The following is a 19,277-nucleotide window of genomic DNA, read 5'->3' as shown; positions in this document are numbered from 1 at the left end:
CTTTCGTTCTCAATATTGCTTTGGCTATTTGGGGTCTTTTGTGTTTCCATATAAATTGTGAAATTTTTTGTTCTAGTTCTCTAAAAAATGCCAGTGGTATTTGATAGGGATTGCATTGAATCTGTAGATTGCTTTAGGTAGTAGAGTCATTTTCACAATGTTGATTCTTCCGATCCACGAACATGGTATATCTCTCCATCTATTTGTATCATCTTTAATTTCTTTCATCAGTGTCTTATAATTTTCTGCATACAGCTCTTTTGTCTCCTTAGGTAGGTTTATCCCTAGATATTTTATTCTTTTTGTTGCAATGGTCAATGGGAGTGTTTTCTTAATTTCACCCTTAGATTTTTCATCATTAGTGTATAAGAATGCCAGAGATTTCTGTGCATTAATTTTGTATCCTGCTACTTTACCAGATTCATTGGTTAGCTCTAGTAGTTTTCCGGTAGCATCTCTAGGATTCTCTATGTATAGTATCATGTCATCTGCAAACAGTGACAGCTTAACTTCTTGTTTTCTGATTTGGATTTCTTTTATTTCTTTTTCTTCTCTGATTGCTGTGGCTAAAACTTCCAGAACTATGTTGAAAAATAGTGGTGAGAGTGGGCAACCTTGTCATGTTCCTGATCTTAGTGGCAATGGTTTCCGTTTTTCACCATTGAGGATGATGTTGGCTTTGGGTTTGTCATATATGGCCTTTATTATGTTGAGGAAAGTTCCCTCTATGCCTACTTTCTGCAGGTTTTTATCATAAAGGTGTTGAATTTTTGTCAAAAGCTTTGTCTGCATCTTTGAGATGATCGTATGGTTTTTCTCCTTCAGTTTGTTAATATGGTGTATCTCGTTGATTGATTTGTGTGTATTGAAGAAACCTTGCATTCCTGGAATAAACCCCAGTTTATCATGGTGTATGATCTTTTTAATGTTCTGTTGGATTCTGTTTGCTAGTATTTTGCAGAGGATTTTTGCATCTATTTTTATCAGTGATATTGGCCTGTAGTTTTCTTTCTTTGTGATATCTTTGTTTCGTTTTGGTATCAGGGTGATCGTTGCCTCGTAGAATGAGTTTGGGAGTGTTCCTCCCTCTGCTATATTTTGGAAGAGTTTGAGAAGGATAGGTGGTAGTTCTTCTCTAAACATTTGATAGAATTTGCCTGTGACGCCATCTGGGCCTGGGCTTTTGTTTGTTGGAGGATTTTTAATCACAGTTTCAATTTCAGTGCTTGTGATTCATCTGTTCATATTTTCTATTTCTTCCTGGTTCAGTCTTGGCCGGTTTTGCGTTTCTAAGAATTTGTCCAATTTTTCCAGGTTGTACATTTTATTGGCATAGAGTTGCTTGTAGTAATCTGTCATGATCCTTTGTATTTCTGCAGTGGCAGTTGTTACTTCTCCTTTTTCATTTCTAATTCTATTGATTTGAGTCTTCTCTGTTTTTTTCTTGATGAGTCTAGCTAATGGTTTATCAATTCTGTGTATCTTCTCAAAGAACCAGCTTTTTGTTTTATTGATCTTTGCTATCGTTTCCTTCATTTCTTTTTCATTTATTTATGATCTGATCTTTATGATTTCTTTCCGTCTGCTCACTTTGGGGTTTTTTTTGTTCTTCTTTCTGTTTGCTTTAGGTGCAAGGTTGGTTTGTTTATTTGAGATGTTTGCTGTTTCTTAAGGTAGGGCTGTATTGCTGTAAACTTCCCTCTTAGAACTTCTTTTGCTGCATCCCATAGGTTTTAGGTGATCATGTCTCCATTGTCATTTGTTTCTAGGTATTTTTTGATTTCCTCTTTAATTTCTTCAGTGATCACTTCGTTATTAAGTAGTGTATTGTTTAGCCTCCATGTGTTTGTATTTTTGCACATCTTTTCCTGTAATTGATATCTAGTCTCATAACGTTGTGGTCAGAAAAAATACTTGATATGATTTCAGTTTTCTTAAATTTACCGAGGTTTGATTTGTGACCCAGGATATGATCTGTTCTGGAGAATGTTCCATGAACACTTGAGAAAAATGTGTATTCTGCTGTTTTTGGATGGAATGTCCTATAAATATCAATTAAGTCCATCTTGTTTCATGTATCATTTAAAGCTTGTGTTTCCTTATTTATTTTCATTTTGTATGATTTGTCCATTGGTGAAAGTGGGGTGTTAAAGTCCGATCCCTTGATCATTATGTAGTGTCCTTCTTTGTCTCTTGTAATAGTCTTTATTTTAACGTCTATTTTGTCTGATATGAGAATTGCTACTCCAGCTTTCCTTTGATTTCCATTTGCATGGAATATCTTTTTCCATCCCCTCACTTTCAGTCTGTATGTGTCCCTAGTTCTGAAGCGGGTCTCTTGGAGACAGCATATATACGGGTCTTGTCTTGTATCCATTCAGCCAGTCTGTGTCTTTTGGTGGGAGCATTTAATCCATTTACATTTAAGGTAATTATTGATATGTATGTTCCTAGTCCCATTTCCTTAATTGTTTTGGGTTTGTTATTGTAGGTCTCTTCCTTCTCTTATGTTTCTTGCCTAGGGAAGTTCCTTTAGCATTTGTTGTAAAGCTGGTTTGGTGGTGCTGAACTCTCTCAGCTTTTGCTTGTCTATAAAGGTTTTAATTTCTCCATCAAATCTGAATGGGATCCTTGCTGGGTAGAGTAATCTTAGTTGTAGGTTTTTCTCCTTCATCACTTTAAATATGTCCTGCCACTCCCTTCTGGCTTGCAGAGTTTCTGCTGAATGGTCAGCTGTGAACCTTGTGGGGATTCCCTTGTGTGTTATTTGTTGTTTTTTCCTTGCTGCTTTTAATATGTTTTCCTTGTATTTAATTTTTTTTTTTTTGGTACGTGGGCCTTTCACTGCTGTGGCCTCTCCTGTTGCAGAGCACATGCTCTGGACGCACAGGCCTAGCAGCCATGGCCCACGGGCCCAGCTGCTCTGCGGCACGTGGGATCTTCCCGGACCGGGGTATGAACCCGTGCCCCCTGCATTGGCAGGCAGACTCCCAACCAGTGCGCCACCAGGGAAGCCTGTATTTAATTTTTGATAGTTTGATTAATATGTGTCTTGGCGTGTTTTCCCCTTGGATTTATCCTGCATGGGACTCTCTGTGCTTCCTGGAGTTGATTGACTATTTCGTTTCCCATATCAGGGACCTTTTCAACTCGAATCTCTTCAAATATTTTCTCAGTCCCTTTTTTTTTCTCTTCTTCTTCTTCTGGGACCCCTGTAATTCTAATGTTGGTGCATTTAATGTTGTCCCAGAGGTGTCTGAGACTCTCCTCAATTCTTTTTTCTTTTTTCTGCTCTGCGGTAGTTATTTCCAACTTGCTCCTTCATCTGCTGTGTGTTTTTCTGTCTTCTCCTTTTGCTTAACTTACTGTGTTTGGCATCTCCTTTTCACCGGCTGCAGGTTCGTAGTTCCTGTTGTTTTTGTGTCTGTCCCCAGTGGCTAAGGTTGGTTCAGTGGGCTGTGTAGGATTCCTGGTGTAGGGGACTAGTGCCTGTGTTCTCTTGGATGCGGCTGGATCTTGTCTTTCTGGTGGGCAGGTCCACGTCTGGTGGTGTGTTTTGGGGTGTTTGTGGCCTTATTATGATTTTAGGTAGCCTGTCTGCTAATGGATGGGCTGTGTTCCTGTCTTGCTAGTTGTTTGGCATAGGGTGGCCAGCACTGTAGCTTGCTGGTCGTTGAGTGAATCTGGGTCTTGGCATTGAGATGGAGATCTCTGCTAGATTTTCGCATTTGATATTACGTGGAGCTGGGAGGTCTCTTGTGGACCATTGTCCTGACGTTGGCTCTCCCACCTCAGAGGCACAGCACTTACTTCTGGCTGGAGCACCAAGAGCCTTTCATACACACAGCTCAGACTAAAAGGGAGAAAAAATGGAATGAAAGAAAGAAAGAGGATAAAATAAAAGAAAGTAAGAGAAAATAAAGTTATTAAAATAAAAAATAATTATTAAGAAAAAATTTTAAAAAGTAAAAAAAAAAAAGAGAAAAAAAAACAGGATGGACAGAACCCTGGGAGAAATGGTGAAAGCATAGCTATACAGACAAAGTCTCCCACAGAAGCATACATATACACACTCACAAAAAGTGGAAAAGGAAAAAAAATATATATATTGTTGCTCCCAAAATCCACCTCCTCAACTTGGGATGATTTGTTGTCTGTTTAGGTATTCCACAGATGCAGGGTACATCAAGTTGATTGTGGAGATTTAATCCGCTGCTCCTCAGGCTGCTGGGAGAAATTTCCCTTTTTCTTCTTTGTTCGCACAGCTCCTGGGGCTCAGCTTTGGATTTGGAACCGCCTCTGCGTGTAGGTCGTCTGAGGGCGTCTGTTGTTCGCTCAGACAGGACAGGGTTAAAGGAGCAGCTGATTGCGCCGTGCATTCTCCCGGGGAAGTTGTCCCTGGATCACGGGACCCTGGCAGTGGCGGGCTGCACAGGCTCCTGGGAGGGGAGGTGTGTACAGTGACCTGTGCTCGCACACAGGCTTCTTGGTGGCGGCAGGAGCAGCCTTAGCGTCTCATGCCCGTTTCTGGTGTCCGCGGTGATAGCCGCGGCTTGCGCTTGTTGCTGGAGCTCCTTTAAGCAGTGCTCTTAATCCCCTCTCCTCATGCACCAGGAAAAAAGAGGGAAGAAAAAGTCTGTTGCCTCTTCGGTAGGTCCAGACTTTTCCCCGGGCTCCCTCCTGGCTAGCTGTGGCGCACTAGGCCCCTTCAGGCTGTGTTCATGCCGCCAACCCCAGTCCTCTCCCCTAATTGCTTTTAAAAAAAAATCAATTAAGGGGATATGTTTTTCTCCTTTTTTTCTGTTTTATAGTGAATTATACTCTGTGATATTTAAATATTAAACCAGCTTTCATGGATAAACTCTACTTCATCCTGATGTATAATCCATTTTATAGGTAGTATTTTGTTGAAAGTTTTTGTGTTTATTTGGGCATATTATACTAGTGTTTAGTTGTCTATTCATTTAATGCAAAATTGGATGCAGTGTATTCCTTAGCTTCTGTCATCTGCTTTTAATATTTGTATTATTTCTTCCTTCAATATTTAATATTTTCTAATATAAAATTGAAAGCTATAAATTTTATTTTAAATGCTGTTGTGGCCAATTTCCACAAATTTTTCTAATTTTCCTTCTGATTTCATCTTTTTTCCATATTTTGTTACTTGGAGATGAATTGCTTAATTTCCAATTATTTTGGAATTTTTCATATTTTTTTTCCATTTTTATAGTCAGCCAAAGAATCAAAAGGATATATTTCTGTATCTCTTTCTCTGCCTGAGTTCCTCTTCTCTAGTAGTTTGTCTTTCAAATTCCCATCTTACCTTCTCAGTAGACATCTTTATACTTGTTTCACCTGTAAAAGCTGTAGGAGAAATATACTTTCTGGGTCTTAAAAATGTCTTGAGGATATTTCAGGAATAGCATATAATCTGAGTGTATCTGGCATACAGGATGGATAGACAGGCATGTGAATGATAATATGCCATGTTAGTGAATTATAAGAAGGCCACACACACACAGATCTAGCTAGTAAAATTTGGTTCTAATTTTTTGATATTTTAGACAATCATGTATTTTTTTGAGGATGGGGTATATAAATATATCTGTGTTTTACCAAAGTAAATTCTTCTAGGAACAATTCTGGGACTGCTCATAAAATGAGAGAAGATTATTTGAAGAGCTGAGTTGTGAGCGAATAAAGATCTACGTTAGGACAGTGATAAGAGTGGTTAAGAGGTTTTGCTAAATGTAGTGGTGGGATATGAAGTGCGGGAACTTGAGAAGTCACAGATGACAGAAATAGAAAAGCTTTCCCTTTTCAGTTTAATAGCATGTTTCAGATTAAGGTGGTAGGTTCAGTTTTGGACATTTTTAATTTTAGGTACTTATTGAATGATTGGAGACTATACTACAGATAGAAATGTGGGTCTGAATTTAGGAAAACATCTGGTTTAGATATGAAAAATTTGACAGCTAGATCTAAGTTGATAATAATAGATGATATGGGAGTGGATGATATTGCCAAGGGACATATGACAAAGCCTTGAGAAAGTGCCAGCATACTGGGAAATGACACAGAAAACATCTGACCACCACGGAAGGTGATCAGAGTGATAGCAGGAGGATAATAGTAAAATCTGCTTAATTTTAAGTTCATTCCTCTGAGCTTTCATAAAAAGGACACATAGTAAACTTAGGTAGAGACATAGCATCTGGATGGAAAGACTGAATGTGGTATTGTCTTCATTTCTTTATTTACATTTAAAGAACCAGAATAGTTACTTGAATTATAAATGTTCAGTCTAAATTGTTTCTCTCTTTATTTTTGCCCTGCAAGTAAGTGAATTTTTTTTCAAAACTAGGTGTATTTATCTTATATTTTATTAATTCTATGCTAATAAATCTTAGATTTCTTTAGCAGTAATCAATTATATTTGAATTAGTAGTCTCCAAGATGCTTATTTCTTTTGCTTTTAAGATTCAGATTTTGGAGGGGTTATTGTTGTGATGTCTTATTACTTAGTTTACGTGTAGCTTAAAATAGGAATATAGAAAAGTTGATGTAAAGTAAAATTGAATGCAATTACTAGACCTGGCCCTTGATTTTATTGATAGGTGGTACGTTTTGGCAAGGTCTGTTGGGGTATTTCCACTCAAACTTTAAACACAAGCACACACGCACAAATATATATACTCCTTCAATAAGTAACGTGTGTTTGATCTTGAAGCAGATATTCCTCATCTGTAGTTGACTTTGAGTGATATGTCATATGTTGAATTTATTGGTTTTTAATAAGAATGTATTCAAATTCCATTTTAAAGTTTTTAAGAGTAGATACAAGTTCATTATATCTTTACAAAACATTCTTGTTTGGTTTCCTTTTATCATGCTTTAAGGTTACATGTGACTATAATTTTCCACAATGAGACAGAGATTGATAATCAGGAAAGAATAGCCCTTTAATGTGATTTATATCTATAGATTTTATGTCAGGTATGAAAAGTTGCTGTTTAAATTGTAAAGGAGGATCCATTAAAGAACACTTTAAACCATTTTAGTATTTAACGTACCTTGAACTCTTCTTTTTAGAATTATGCCTTTTAAAGCAAACTTTAGTTGCTTACCAGATGTTTGCAAAATATGATTTGATAAAGTTAAATTATTCTAATATTAATAAAATACAGAAATAATAGCCTTTAAAATAGTACATTTAATATGAAGGTATCTGGTGTTTCAGGGGAGTATAGAAGCCAGTTATTTTCTATTTTCCATCAGTAATTTTAATTTCCTCTTGTCAGGTAAGGTTAGACAGGGGTAGACTATGTATATAGTAGGGAATGGTGAAAGTATAAAAATTCTTCAAATGTCTCCCATTTTGTCCTGTTTTCCTATTGGTTTCAGTGTATGGTTGGGTTAGATGTGAAATAACCTGTAGGTTGCTGCCTAGTTCTGGGATGAATCTCTGAAAATATCACATAGCAGTTGACATTTTTGTTACAATGGAGTCATTCCCTAGTTGTCTTCACTTAAACTACTCCCCTTCAAGTATTTCTTAATCATATTTTCTTTTATTTGCTCAAATCATATTTTTGACAAACTGAATTGTCCTATGGTTTGGCTCAGTCTTTTTAATGTACTATCCAGCATTTGCCATTAATTTCTTATAAATCTAATTTCTAACATGATTTATTTTCTTCATATCAGTGTTTAGGTCAAAGAAGTACTTTGCCTTTACCAGTGTACAAAAACTAACCTCTTAGAGGTTGGCCAGAATCTTCCAATTGTACAATTCCTAGAGCTAATATAATCCTCTCATTGTGCAGGTGAAAACAGTTAGACCTAGCGAGGTAAAGTGAGTTAGTTGCCCAAGACTGACAAGAGATACTACCAAGGATGATGCTTTAGTCTGGTTTTTGATTTGCTTCCCAATCTTATGTTTATTCATATGCATATATAATATATATTCATATATATTGGATATAATATATATTACGTAATATGTGTGAAAGGGACTTAAGCATCTGCAAATTTTGGTATCCGTAGGGGTCCTGGATCCTCTTCCCCCACCCCATAACAAGGGACTACTGTATTTTTATTCCCACTTGCCTCCTCACAATCTATAAAGAGTGATGTTTCTCCAGGGCAAAGGCTATCAAGCTAAGTCAACTTTTTAATCCCTAGAGCCTAGTGTTTTGCACAGACTAAGAGATATTTGATTCCTTATGCATGTACATAAACACCATATCAGTTGGGTTGCTTATGGTGTTAGGAGCGGAAAACCCACTTCACACTGGCCTTCAATGACTGAACAGGAGCTTACAGGTCCTAGTAAAAAGTCTTAGGAAAAAAAAAAAGGTCTCACAGAAAGTATAAAGGTAGGCTGGTCTTTGATCCAGAAGTTCATGATTCCATTTGGAATAAACTCTTACTCTTACTCTTTATTTCTATAATTCTCATAGCTCTGCTCCCTTTGGCTTTTGGCTTCATCCTCGCTTTCAATACTCCTGGAATTATGTACTTCCTCTTTTACACCATAAGAGGAAGGAAGGAATTACCCAGCAAAACTTCTGACCTTTCCTCTTAATTGCGCCAATTAGATCAAGTGCTGTTCCCTCAGACAGTTTGTCAGTGTGGGTGTGATTATTACCCTCATTGGTTTAGGACACTTAAGGTCCTCTCTTATTACTGGGACAGTGCTGGGGATAGTGTATGGCAACAATCTATCTAAACTGGTATACAGTAGGAAAGGGTTCCAACATCAAATTTTTATTACTCATCATAGGTTGTGTATACATGTGGATGTATATGTGAGCCTTCATTTGGAGGTTAAGGAGCCTAATAGACTCTGTGACCAGAATTAAGTATTAAGTTTACATTAATTGTTTTTTTAATTTTAAACAATTAATTAGGTAGTATAGCACCATAAACATGATACCACAAGTGTCTGAATTCCAAAAGAAAAGAAATAAGCAACTTGGAAACTAGTGATTGTATTGTATCTGATTATTGCTAAAGAATCCTAAAATTTTTTGGCAAAATTGATATCTAAGAAAGTACTTTTCAAGCCTTAATGTATAAATCACCTGGGGATCTCATTAAGATCCAGAGTTTGATTTAGTAGGTATGGAGTGGGACCTATAATTCTGCATTTTTATTAAGTTCCTAGGTGATTCTAGTGCTGGTGGTCCATTTTACATAGCTAGGGTTTAAAAGACCAAACTGTTTTTGTCATTTTCTAAAGGTGTTGAGAACCAGCTCAGTTTACTATTGCAGGCCACCAATGTCTCTTTTCTGGACTTCTGCAGTAGCCTTGTAGTAGCCTCCCTCCTTAACCCTCTTGTCCCACTACAATCCATTCTCTAAATGGAGCTTATAGTGATCATTTTAATATGTAAATCAATCACATCACTCCCGTAATTAACCTTCTACTGGTATTCCATTGCATTAGAATAAAATCTAAACTCTTTACCATAACTACACTGTATTAAATGATGCAGCCCCTGCCTGCCTCTCCAAACTCATTTCATACCACTCTTCCCTTTATTGACTGCTTGAGTGCTTTGCAACCGCCCTTCATGCTGCTTGTAATGTGGACCCTGCATCTTCACATGACTGGCTTCTTTTCTTTATTCAGGTCTCTGCTTAAATATTAACCACTTCTGAGTGTATCTTATGAGTGACTTCAGAAAAATAAATTCTTGGGGGATTGTTGTACTGAGAGTAGATCACCAACTCTGTCAATTCAGTTAATGAGTGATGTAAAAGTCACTTTAAATTTTTGGTTGGTTCAGTTCATATTAGAGATTATTTCATAATGCATTTAAAGGGTTTGTTTCCATATTTGTATAGTATTAATAGATATTTCTTTTTCCTATCCAAGTCACTGTGTGCCCAGTATTCAGCAGACAGACGAGAAGATGAGAAGATGTGTGATCATTTGATAAGAGCAGCCAAATATCGAGACCATGTGACAGCAACTCAGCTAATCCAGAAAATTATCAACATTCTCACAGACAAGCATGGAGCCTGGGGAAATTCTGCAGTGAGGTAAAATTATACCTTTAGGATTTGGCCACTGATTTTCTATAGAAGTCCTTGGTTTAGATAAATGGCTTTGGATATGATCAAGGCCAGATGAAGAACAAAGTAATTTAATTTTGTATTTTATCTTCTACAATGAATTTAAAGCAAAGGGGAAGGAGAAAATCAGTATGGGTATAGTTATGGATCTTTGTGGGTATTTCAGTTCCCTTCAACTACTTCTAAAAGAATAGTTGCTCATATATTTATTCATTTTGAAGTAAACTGTTAAGGGAAGTAGTTAGTGTAAACTGCTTTTATTAGTTGCACTTATATCTGAATTTATACAAGTACAATACTTTACTTAAAGAAACTATTCCCTGTTTTACACTTTTGAGTTTTTAACACATAAATTTGAAAACATAATTATATGTGTTGTTTTCTTGAATTTTGTTGCAAATTACAGGGCTATGATAAAAAAATACCATCTTTAAAATTTTATTTACTCTATCTACCTCCTTTTAAGATTACCAAACTGAACGTGCAATTTTTTTATTCTAATTTTAGAAACAAAATATTTACTTTCTAGGACTAAGGAACTTAGATAAATCATAAAATTTAGTCTTTTTGGAATATTTTATTCTACAAGTCTTAGGAACATGTTTTGACTTATTTAAGTAATGTTAATGAAAAAGTTCTTTATTTTCCCATTAGAAAGATATTTTTTAATTCCTCATTTCTGCATAACTTTTTCTGGAAGACAACAACCACAGAAGAAAATAGCAAATTACTTGTATATTATATATAGGCGTAACTGGTTTCTGCTTGTGTTTTAAGCAATTCATGTGTCTAGCAGACATCAAAGTCCAGTTTTAGAGATTTTCCAGTAAACAGAAAAAGATTTTAGTTTTTTTTTAAGCTGAACTTTAAGCTAGTTGAGTTGAAACCTATCTGATATGGGATGTTTTTGTTTTGAGTACAAGTATTCACTAATATAAAGTAGATATATCTCATCATGCTTATTGTGAAGAATACTTAAATAAAATGAATTACGTTTCTGGGCATATCATTTTTGGTGTTCAGAGGAAGGAATGCAGGTCAAGGTCTTGAAGGCAAAAGGACTGAGTAAAAGCAGAAACCATGTTTGTTTGTTTGTTTTAATTACTATTCCAGCTGATCAGCTGCAAGAATGGTCATGGGAATGACATGAATTAACTGGGTCAGGGCTCTCTAGTGCCTTATATTGCAACATGTAAAAGCCCATGGGTGTGTGTGTTTGGAGGGGACTGGGGAAGGGGAGTTGTATTGAGGATTTTAGAATTTCCAGATACTTTAATGTAACAGATTTGTTATAGTCATTTTGACACCTGGTACTGAATAAATTAGAAGATTACTTTGATGTACAGTGCTTGGCACATTCTGGGAACTAAATATGTGTTTGTTCCTTTTTTTTTTTTTTTAGGCTTAAAATTTTTGTTTTTTGACCTAAAAGGAGTTTTACAATTTTAAAATGAAAACCTTTAGGCAACTTATGCCAAAGGGGTCATTTTTATAAGATCAAAATTCTTTCTCGTGATAGCTATACCATTGTATAGCTCAGTATACCTGTGCTGTCAACACGAAAGTGTTTTTCTGAAGTGATTTTGGTGTAATAAAGTATCTTGGAGAACTAAATGGACTGTGAAATGTATTTGTCTAGAAATAATTAGTGTTTCTGTAATAGAGTTGTTCAAGGGTTCGACTCTATTATTCTATAAAGCCAGAAAAAATTGAATTCTGAAATTTTAATATTTCCCCAAATTTACAGAACATTTTTTACTTTTTTGCTCCCGAGTAAAAACAGCTGTCAAACTGTTTGCTTTTAAATGTGTACATTTTTAATTAAGAGCAACAACAAAGGATGCGTCATTGAAAGGAAAATTAATATTAGTGAATTGATATTTTCCTCTTTATAAATCTCATAACTTACTTAGATTTTATTAAAAACAATGCTTAGCAAAGCACATTGCCTCCATGCTGATATTTTTGTCGTTGTATTTAGTTCAGTGTCATATTCAGCTGTTACTTATTTGGAATACCTGGTTGCTCCCTAATGCCTTTAATACAATTATCTTAAAATAGACCTTTTCAGTATTAATTCCAATTAGAGTGGATTTCTAGACCTTGGTGCCCTTTTTTAGGAAGCTATGTAAGAAAATGTAGTTGATAAAACGTATGCTGGCTTACCATTCTTTGAGAGTGGTTAACTATTCTGATTTCCCTTGTATGAGGCTTGCATAATCAGCTTGTAAATTATGGACATGGTTATAATAAATGAGACTAACACAGTGTACTTTGTTCTTCACTTAGCATAATTCTAGAAAACATAAATGGCATTAGAGAGAAATCAGAGTCATACTGTAGCTATAATGCATTTAACTGTCCTAAGCCTGTTGAAAGAAATATGCACAATGAGCAAAATTCTAGTAAAGAGGATTAAATTATTTTAAGTATAATTCCTTTGTGTTTTATCTTAAGAATTATAGTAGCATTTTGTATTATAAATTCAATCATCTTAGAATATATAGAAATTTCATTTGTGGCATTTTTAATTTTGACCCTCCTTTGGAATCCACATAATTTCCTTGTAGCCATGGCTATGTAGGCCTAATACTTTCCCATTAATGTCATTTGTTTTGTTTCACTATTGATGGCTTTTCTAATGCCACACGATCAGCGGGCTGCAATCCTGGCAGCTGGCCTGGGATCGGCAGTGGTTTTAATAAATCACAATCAGACCCATGCCATTACATCAATATTTTTAGTCAATTATAGAGAAGGTCAGGTGCTACATTCAGTATAGGAGCCTCAGCATGTGGCATTTGAGAAACATCTGGTCCTGCAACAAAACTGCAAGCTGGGAAAAAAAAGAATCCAATTTATCCCATCTAAAGAGACCAAATGAAATCTGCTGCTTTATGGATAACACAATGATGATTATAGCCATTTTGAACATGTTATACTTGCTAGACTTAATACCCTTTATAAAGACATATTCCCAAAAGTTTCCATTCAATAAAAACTGAAAATGAAAATATTATTTTCTCAGAAGCAGATGGGAATTGTTTCCTCACAGCAGGCATCTAATATCTTTTGACACCTAGTGACCTGCCTGAATGCAATTTGTGTCTTAATATCCCGCTTATACCAGCTTTTGCCACAAGAGAAAGAGAGAGGAGCTCTCTCTCTTTCTCTCTCTCTCTCCTTTCTTTGATGCCTAGACTACTGCATTGGCAGGTAAAGTAAGTATTCCTCCCTTAGAGCTCTTATAACTGTGTGCCCTTTACTGTCATTGCATTTTTTCAAACGCTTAGAGATTTCAGGAAATAATGGGACAGACAAGTACCTGTTCATCCATACATTACTGTCACCTGGAGTGAGGCTCAGGTGAAAACAGAGAGAGCTTGATAAGAATAGGGGAATAAGCAAGAAAGAGGCCACAAATGAACAGAGTGGCAGAAGTAATTTTTTTCCAGTGCATGGAGCAGGCATTGTGTTTATTTGGGTCAGGAGACAAATCATCTTTCATGTAGATGACACCTGGTAAAGTGGCTGAATGTAAGAAGGATGAGGAGAGATGATGGAGAACACTGGATGGAAGTCTCAGAGGACATACTACCCTTTTCTCATATCGTCCTTCATTGCATTCTAATAGGCTGACTAATGTACCATGGAAATTCGCTCTTGGTATTAGTCCGGGAAAGAAGGTGGTTCTCTTCTTTGAAAAATGCATGGATAGAGCTAGAAACATAAATTGTCTTAGAAGTAATAAGGTTTAGGAGTTTTTTTAAGAGAATCTCTTATCAAGATTCTTGAATGCTTTGATTAGTTTAGGAGACTGTATTTAGGTTTAGATTTCTGCCGCTTTAAGAAACTCCGTTTCAGATTGCTTGAATGTGTTCTAATGGATGCCCTCAAGCTAGAGGCGTCTCTTCCTGAAAGACATTCATCTTTTTTCTGTGTCACAAGCTTGCCGGTAAAATCTTTGTGATGCTCTCTCCAATTTTTCTTCAGTAAATCAAATCTTCCTTCTTTCAGAAAGATGAATGCTGTAAGGTTGGAGTGTTATAAAAAAAAAAATCAATGCAGGCAAAATTGAAACAGTATGCCTCTGTATTGATTGGCCTTGTGAAATCGAAACTAACAGCTTTGTAACTGTTCCAGTGGACAGTTAGCTGACCTGTAATGGGCAAACTATCAATATTAACATTACTATTTTATCTTGTACTATGTCATTTTAAAATCCAGAGTCCAAGGAAAGGAAAGGCCTAAAGAATTTTTAATCTTTGTAGGAAATATCCCATTTTCTTTTTATATACCATTGTTTGAAGAAAGGAGTAGCTAATGTACTTGACCTATAAAAAACTAAGACTAGGGCAGCGTTGATTTTATATCAGTTACTCTTTTTAAAACACAACAACAAAAAAAACCCTTGATTTTTTTTTGAAAATAATTTCTGATTTAAAAAAAAACTTTCGCTGGTGAAATTTAATATTGAACTCATCTTTTTGGATGTGTTTCCCATTTCAACGGAAGTGTATTATGTCTTTTGAAAACATTCTTCATCTCCAATTTTTTATTAAGTAGGTAATGCCAGTGAATTTCTAGAGAAATTAAAGTGCTAACACACTTTCCTTATCAAGAGTTCATTTTAGGCATTTGATTTCATTATAGTACGTGGGTAATCAAGCAGATGTCTAGTCATAGGTATAATATACTCAATCTTATTCTTTCAAATGCTTTTGTTTTTATTCCTACCCACCCCTGGGAGCTAGTACTTGACATCAGTACAAGCACCACTCATTGCTCTCTCTGGAGCTTTGATGATGCTAGAAATTCTTTATAACCAATCCCGACAATAACATTGTAAGATGGCTTAATAAACCGAACATTTTTCCCATTTACCCCCTCCTTGTTCCCTTTCTTAGAAAGGAAGGAAAAAAATCAATAGCTTACAAAACAAATGGAAGAATCTATGGAGATGTCAGTTAAAGAAAACAGGTGTGGGCTTCCCTGGTGGCGCAGTGGTTGAGAGTCCTCCTGCCGATGCAGGGGACACGGGTTCGTGCCCTGGTCCGGGAAGATCCCACATGCCCAGGAGCGGCTGGGCCCGTGAGCCATGGCCTCTGGGCCTGCACGTCCGGAGCCTGTGCTCCGCAACAGGAGAGGCCACAACAGTGAGAGGCCCGCGTACCGCAAAACAAACAAACAAAAACCAGGTGTATTTGAAAGTGTTTACATGAAAAGAATAGTTTCAGACACTAAGCACATTAAATACCTATGCCCAGAACATAATGAGACTTGTTCATGTTCTTAGTTTTGTGATAAGTTGATATTTTTAAAATTTATTTTCTTACTGAAGTATAATTGATTGCAATGTTGTATTAATTTCTGCTGTACAGAAAAGTGACTCAGTTATCCATATATATACATTCTTTTTTATATTCTTTTCCATTATGATTTATCACAGTATACTGAATATAGTTCCTTGTGCTATACAGTAGGACCTTGTTGTTTATCCATCCTATATATAATAGTTTGCATCTGCTAACCCCAAACTCCCGGTCCATCTCCCCCCACCCCAACTCCCTCTCCCCCTTGGCAACCACAAGTCTGTTCGCTATGTCTGTGAGTCTGTTTCTGTTTCGTATATAAGTTCATTTGTGCCATATTTTAGATTCCACATATAAGTGATATTATGTGGTATTTGCCTTTCTCTGTCTGACTTACTTCACTTAGTATGATAATCTTTAGTTGCATCCATGTTGCTGCAAAGAAATTTCTGGTACCAACCTATCTTGAAGACATGTTGATGTGTCAGTACTGAGGAGCAGTTCTTTTTCCCTCATATTTTATGGCCACGGTGTAGTTGTGTTATATAGTTATACATGCTTCTGATACAACTTTTATTATTAGTCAAATCTAACAGTACACTGAATGACTTATTAGAAATGTATGACTGTTATGTTTTCTAAATCGGTGATGCTGAATATATGAGAATTGAATAGCTATATTTTCTAATAATATAAGGCAAAAATACATAATTTTATAGGCAATTAACATGTTTTACAATATTCAAAATGAATATGTGCTTATAATAATTTTGGGTAAAATATTTTTGGTACAAAGTAATTTTAAAGAAATAAACAATAAATTAAGTTATGATATTAAGTACCAACAATTCAAAGTTAATAAATTGCAACCATAAAAAAAAAACATTGAAAAAGAAGTACAAATTATTGCACGTATGTTCACTAAAGACCCCAAAAAGTTTGTATACATTTTTGCAATCCCCTTTCAGTTTCATTATTCAGTGAAGTCTCTTCCTGTTTTTCTTGATAGTCTTTCCTCCTAAGTTCTCTGACAGTTATGCACAATATATGCTGCAGAATTTGGTACTTGACAGTGTACTGTGTTGTTTGTTTTGTGTGTAGATAATAAGATGTTTACCTTATGTTATTGCCATAGTTCCTAGCTTAGTGATGAGCCTGTAGTATATCCTAAATAATTTTTTTTAATCAGACTACTTGTCTTCATTCATAACTTATCTTAAACTTATCATTATGCTAGGTATTAAATCAGATAAATTTCTTTCAACCAAAGCAGCAAGAAATTTAAACAGTAAAGTTCAAAAATATTTTTATCACAACTGGTGGTATTTTATGAGGGATGATATTAATTCAGAAATTAAGAAAAATGTAGAAATAGAATATATCTGAAAAGAGATGTACTGTAGATAATAGTTACAGACTTGGAAATTTTGGTTTCTATTTGTAAAGAGCACTTTTCTGTAACAATTTACTTTGAATATTTAGATTAGAAAAATTTGAAGCTCAATAGGTAATTTTAAGTTGTAACTTGGGTGGGGAGTCCTTGAACTTTAATAGTCCCTGGTATAAGTTTTGGTATAATCAGAAATTTTCAGAAGTATCTTAAAGGGTTGGAAGCAGATGAAATTATTTAAGGAATGTGAGAAAATTTAGTGGTTTCATATAGATCTGGAGAGGAACCATACAATCTGTGTATTTAACAAGTACCCCAGTACAAAAATCGCTTGAAAACCACAGCAGTAGTTTAGCCAGACTTGCAATTTGTTGTCAGGGCTGCCTTCCCACTTAAGACTACTGTAGGCTATTCTTGTAGCTGATGCTTGGCTGTTTCAAGTTTTGTTTCTCCTCCCTATTGGAGCACTTTTTCTATTCGTATTTATTTAACACCAGCTGTGCATCATTTACTGTGCACAGTAAGGCACTCCAAAAACCAATATGAGTAAACCAGATATGTCTCTTGCCCTCATAGAACTTTCTGTCTAAGAGAGGCAATGGGAAAGTGAACAGAAAATTATAAATAGCTTAAAAGCAGTGATGATAATTTCTCACTGTATATAACCATAAATAAGGAAATAAAAGCCTTTTTTTGTTTTTTCATCCATCTTTAGTCTTTCTTTGGTAAAAGATCAGTGTGATTTCGTGGAAAGAACACTAGTGTGACATCTGTATATCTATTCCTGACTTTTTCACTAACTGGTTATGTGACAATGAACAAGTTAAACTAACAAAATCTTATTTCATATGCATTTTATTTATTTCAGACAGATTACCTGTGAGAAGAAAGCAACAATAGTTGGTTTGCATTAGAGCCTGAGGCTTAAAGGAGGAGGGAGATGTTAATACAAATTATTGCAAAGATGGCAAATGTTACTATTAAAGTAAGTTGATTAAATGTAAAATAGTTAGCTAGTGAGAAGCAGCCACATAGCACAGGGAGATCAGCTTGGTGCTTTGTGACCAGCTAGAGGGGTGGGAGGGAGACGGAAGAGGGAGGGGATATGGGGATATATGTATACCTATAGCTGATTCACTTTGTTATACAGCAGAAACTAACACACCATTGTAAAGCAATTATACTCCAATAAAAATGTTAAAATTTTTTTTCTTTTTCTGATATTTAATTGCTAGTGTATAGAAATGCAAAAGATTTCTGGTTATTACTTCTGTATACAGCAACTTTGCCGAATTCATTGATGAACTCTAGTAGTTTTCTGCTAGTGTCTTTGGGATTTTCTACGTATAGCATCATGTTATCAGCAAACAGTGACACGTTTACTTCTTCCTTTCTAATCTGGATTCCTTTTATTTCTTATTCTTGTCTGATTGCTGTGGCTAGGACATCCTAAACTATGTTGAATAAAAGTGGTGAGAGTGGGCGTCCTTGTCTTGTTCTTGATCTTAGAGGGAATGCTTTCAGCTTTTCACCATTGAGTGTGATATTTGCTGTTGATTTTGTCATATATAGCCTTTATTATGTTGAGGTGTGTTCCATATATGCCCACTCTCTGAAGAGTTTTTATCATAAATGGATGTTAAATTGTATCAAAAGCTTTTTATGCATCTATTGAGATGACCATATGGTTTTTATTTTTCAGTGTTTTAATATGGTGTATCACACTGATTCATTTGTGGATATTGAAAGATTCTTGCATCCCTGGAATAAATCCCACTTGACCATGGTATATGATCCTTTTAATATATTGTTGGAGTCAGTTTGCTAGTATTTTGTTGAGGATTTTTGCATCCATGTTCATCAGTGATATTGGCCTGTAATTTTTTTGTGTGTATGGTATCTTTGTTTTTTGTTTTGTTTTTTTTGCAGTACGTGGGCCTCTCACTGTTGTGACCTCTCCCGTTGCAGAGTGCAGGCTCAGTGGCCATGGCTCACGGGCCCAGCCGCTCTGCGGCATGTGGGATCTTCCCGGACCGGGGCACGAACCCATGTCCCCTGCATCGGCAGGCGGACTCTCAACCACAGAGCCACCAGGGAAGCCCTGTCTGGTTTTTATATTAGGGTGATGGTGGCCTCATAGAATGAGTTTGGAGGTGTTCCTTCCTCTGCAATTTTTGGGAATAGTTTCAGAAGGATAGGTGTTAACTCCTCTCTAAATGTTTGGTGGAATTCACCTGTGAAGCCATCTGGTCCTGCACTTTTGCTTGGTGGGAGTTTTTAAATTACTGATTCAATTTCAGTACTGGTAATTGGTCTGTTCATATATTCTATTTTTTCCTGGTTCAGTCTTGGGAGATTGTACCTTTCTAAGAATTTGTCCATTTCTTCTAGGTTGTCCATTTTATTGTCATATAGTTTCTCTTAGTAGTCTCTTATGATCCTTTGTGTTTCTGTGGTGTCAATTGTAACTTCTCTGTTTTCATTTCTGATTA

The 19,277-nt window shown here is 35.8% G+C and overlaps 1 protein-coding gene across 8 annotated transcripts in view; it reads left to right on the top strand.

The window, feature by feature from the left end:
• LRBA (LPS responsive beige-like anchor protein) overlaps positions 1-19,277 on the top strand; it is an 813,910-nt gene that overhangs the window by 394,275 nt on the left and 400,358 nt on the right. For all 8 annotated transcript variants that reach the window (XM_055085920.1, XM_028491755.2, XM_055085924.1 and 5 more), the window contains exon 37: positions 9,884-10,050. In XM_055085920.1, coding sequence (XP_054941895.1) covers positions 9,884-10,050 — 167 coding nt within the window. The remainder of the gene's footprint in view (positions 1-9,883; positions 10,051-19,277) is intronic.

Source organism: Physeter macrocephalus, chromosome 7 (assembly GCF_002837175.3).
Source record: "Physeter macrocephalus isolate SW-GA chromosome 7, ASM283717v5, whole genome shotgun sequence".
Lineage (NCBI taxonomy): Eukaryota > Metazoa > Chordata > Mammalia > Artiodactyla > Physeteridae > Physeter > Physeter macrocephalus.
This window is presented reverse-complemented; position numbering and strand designations above follow the sequence as displayed.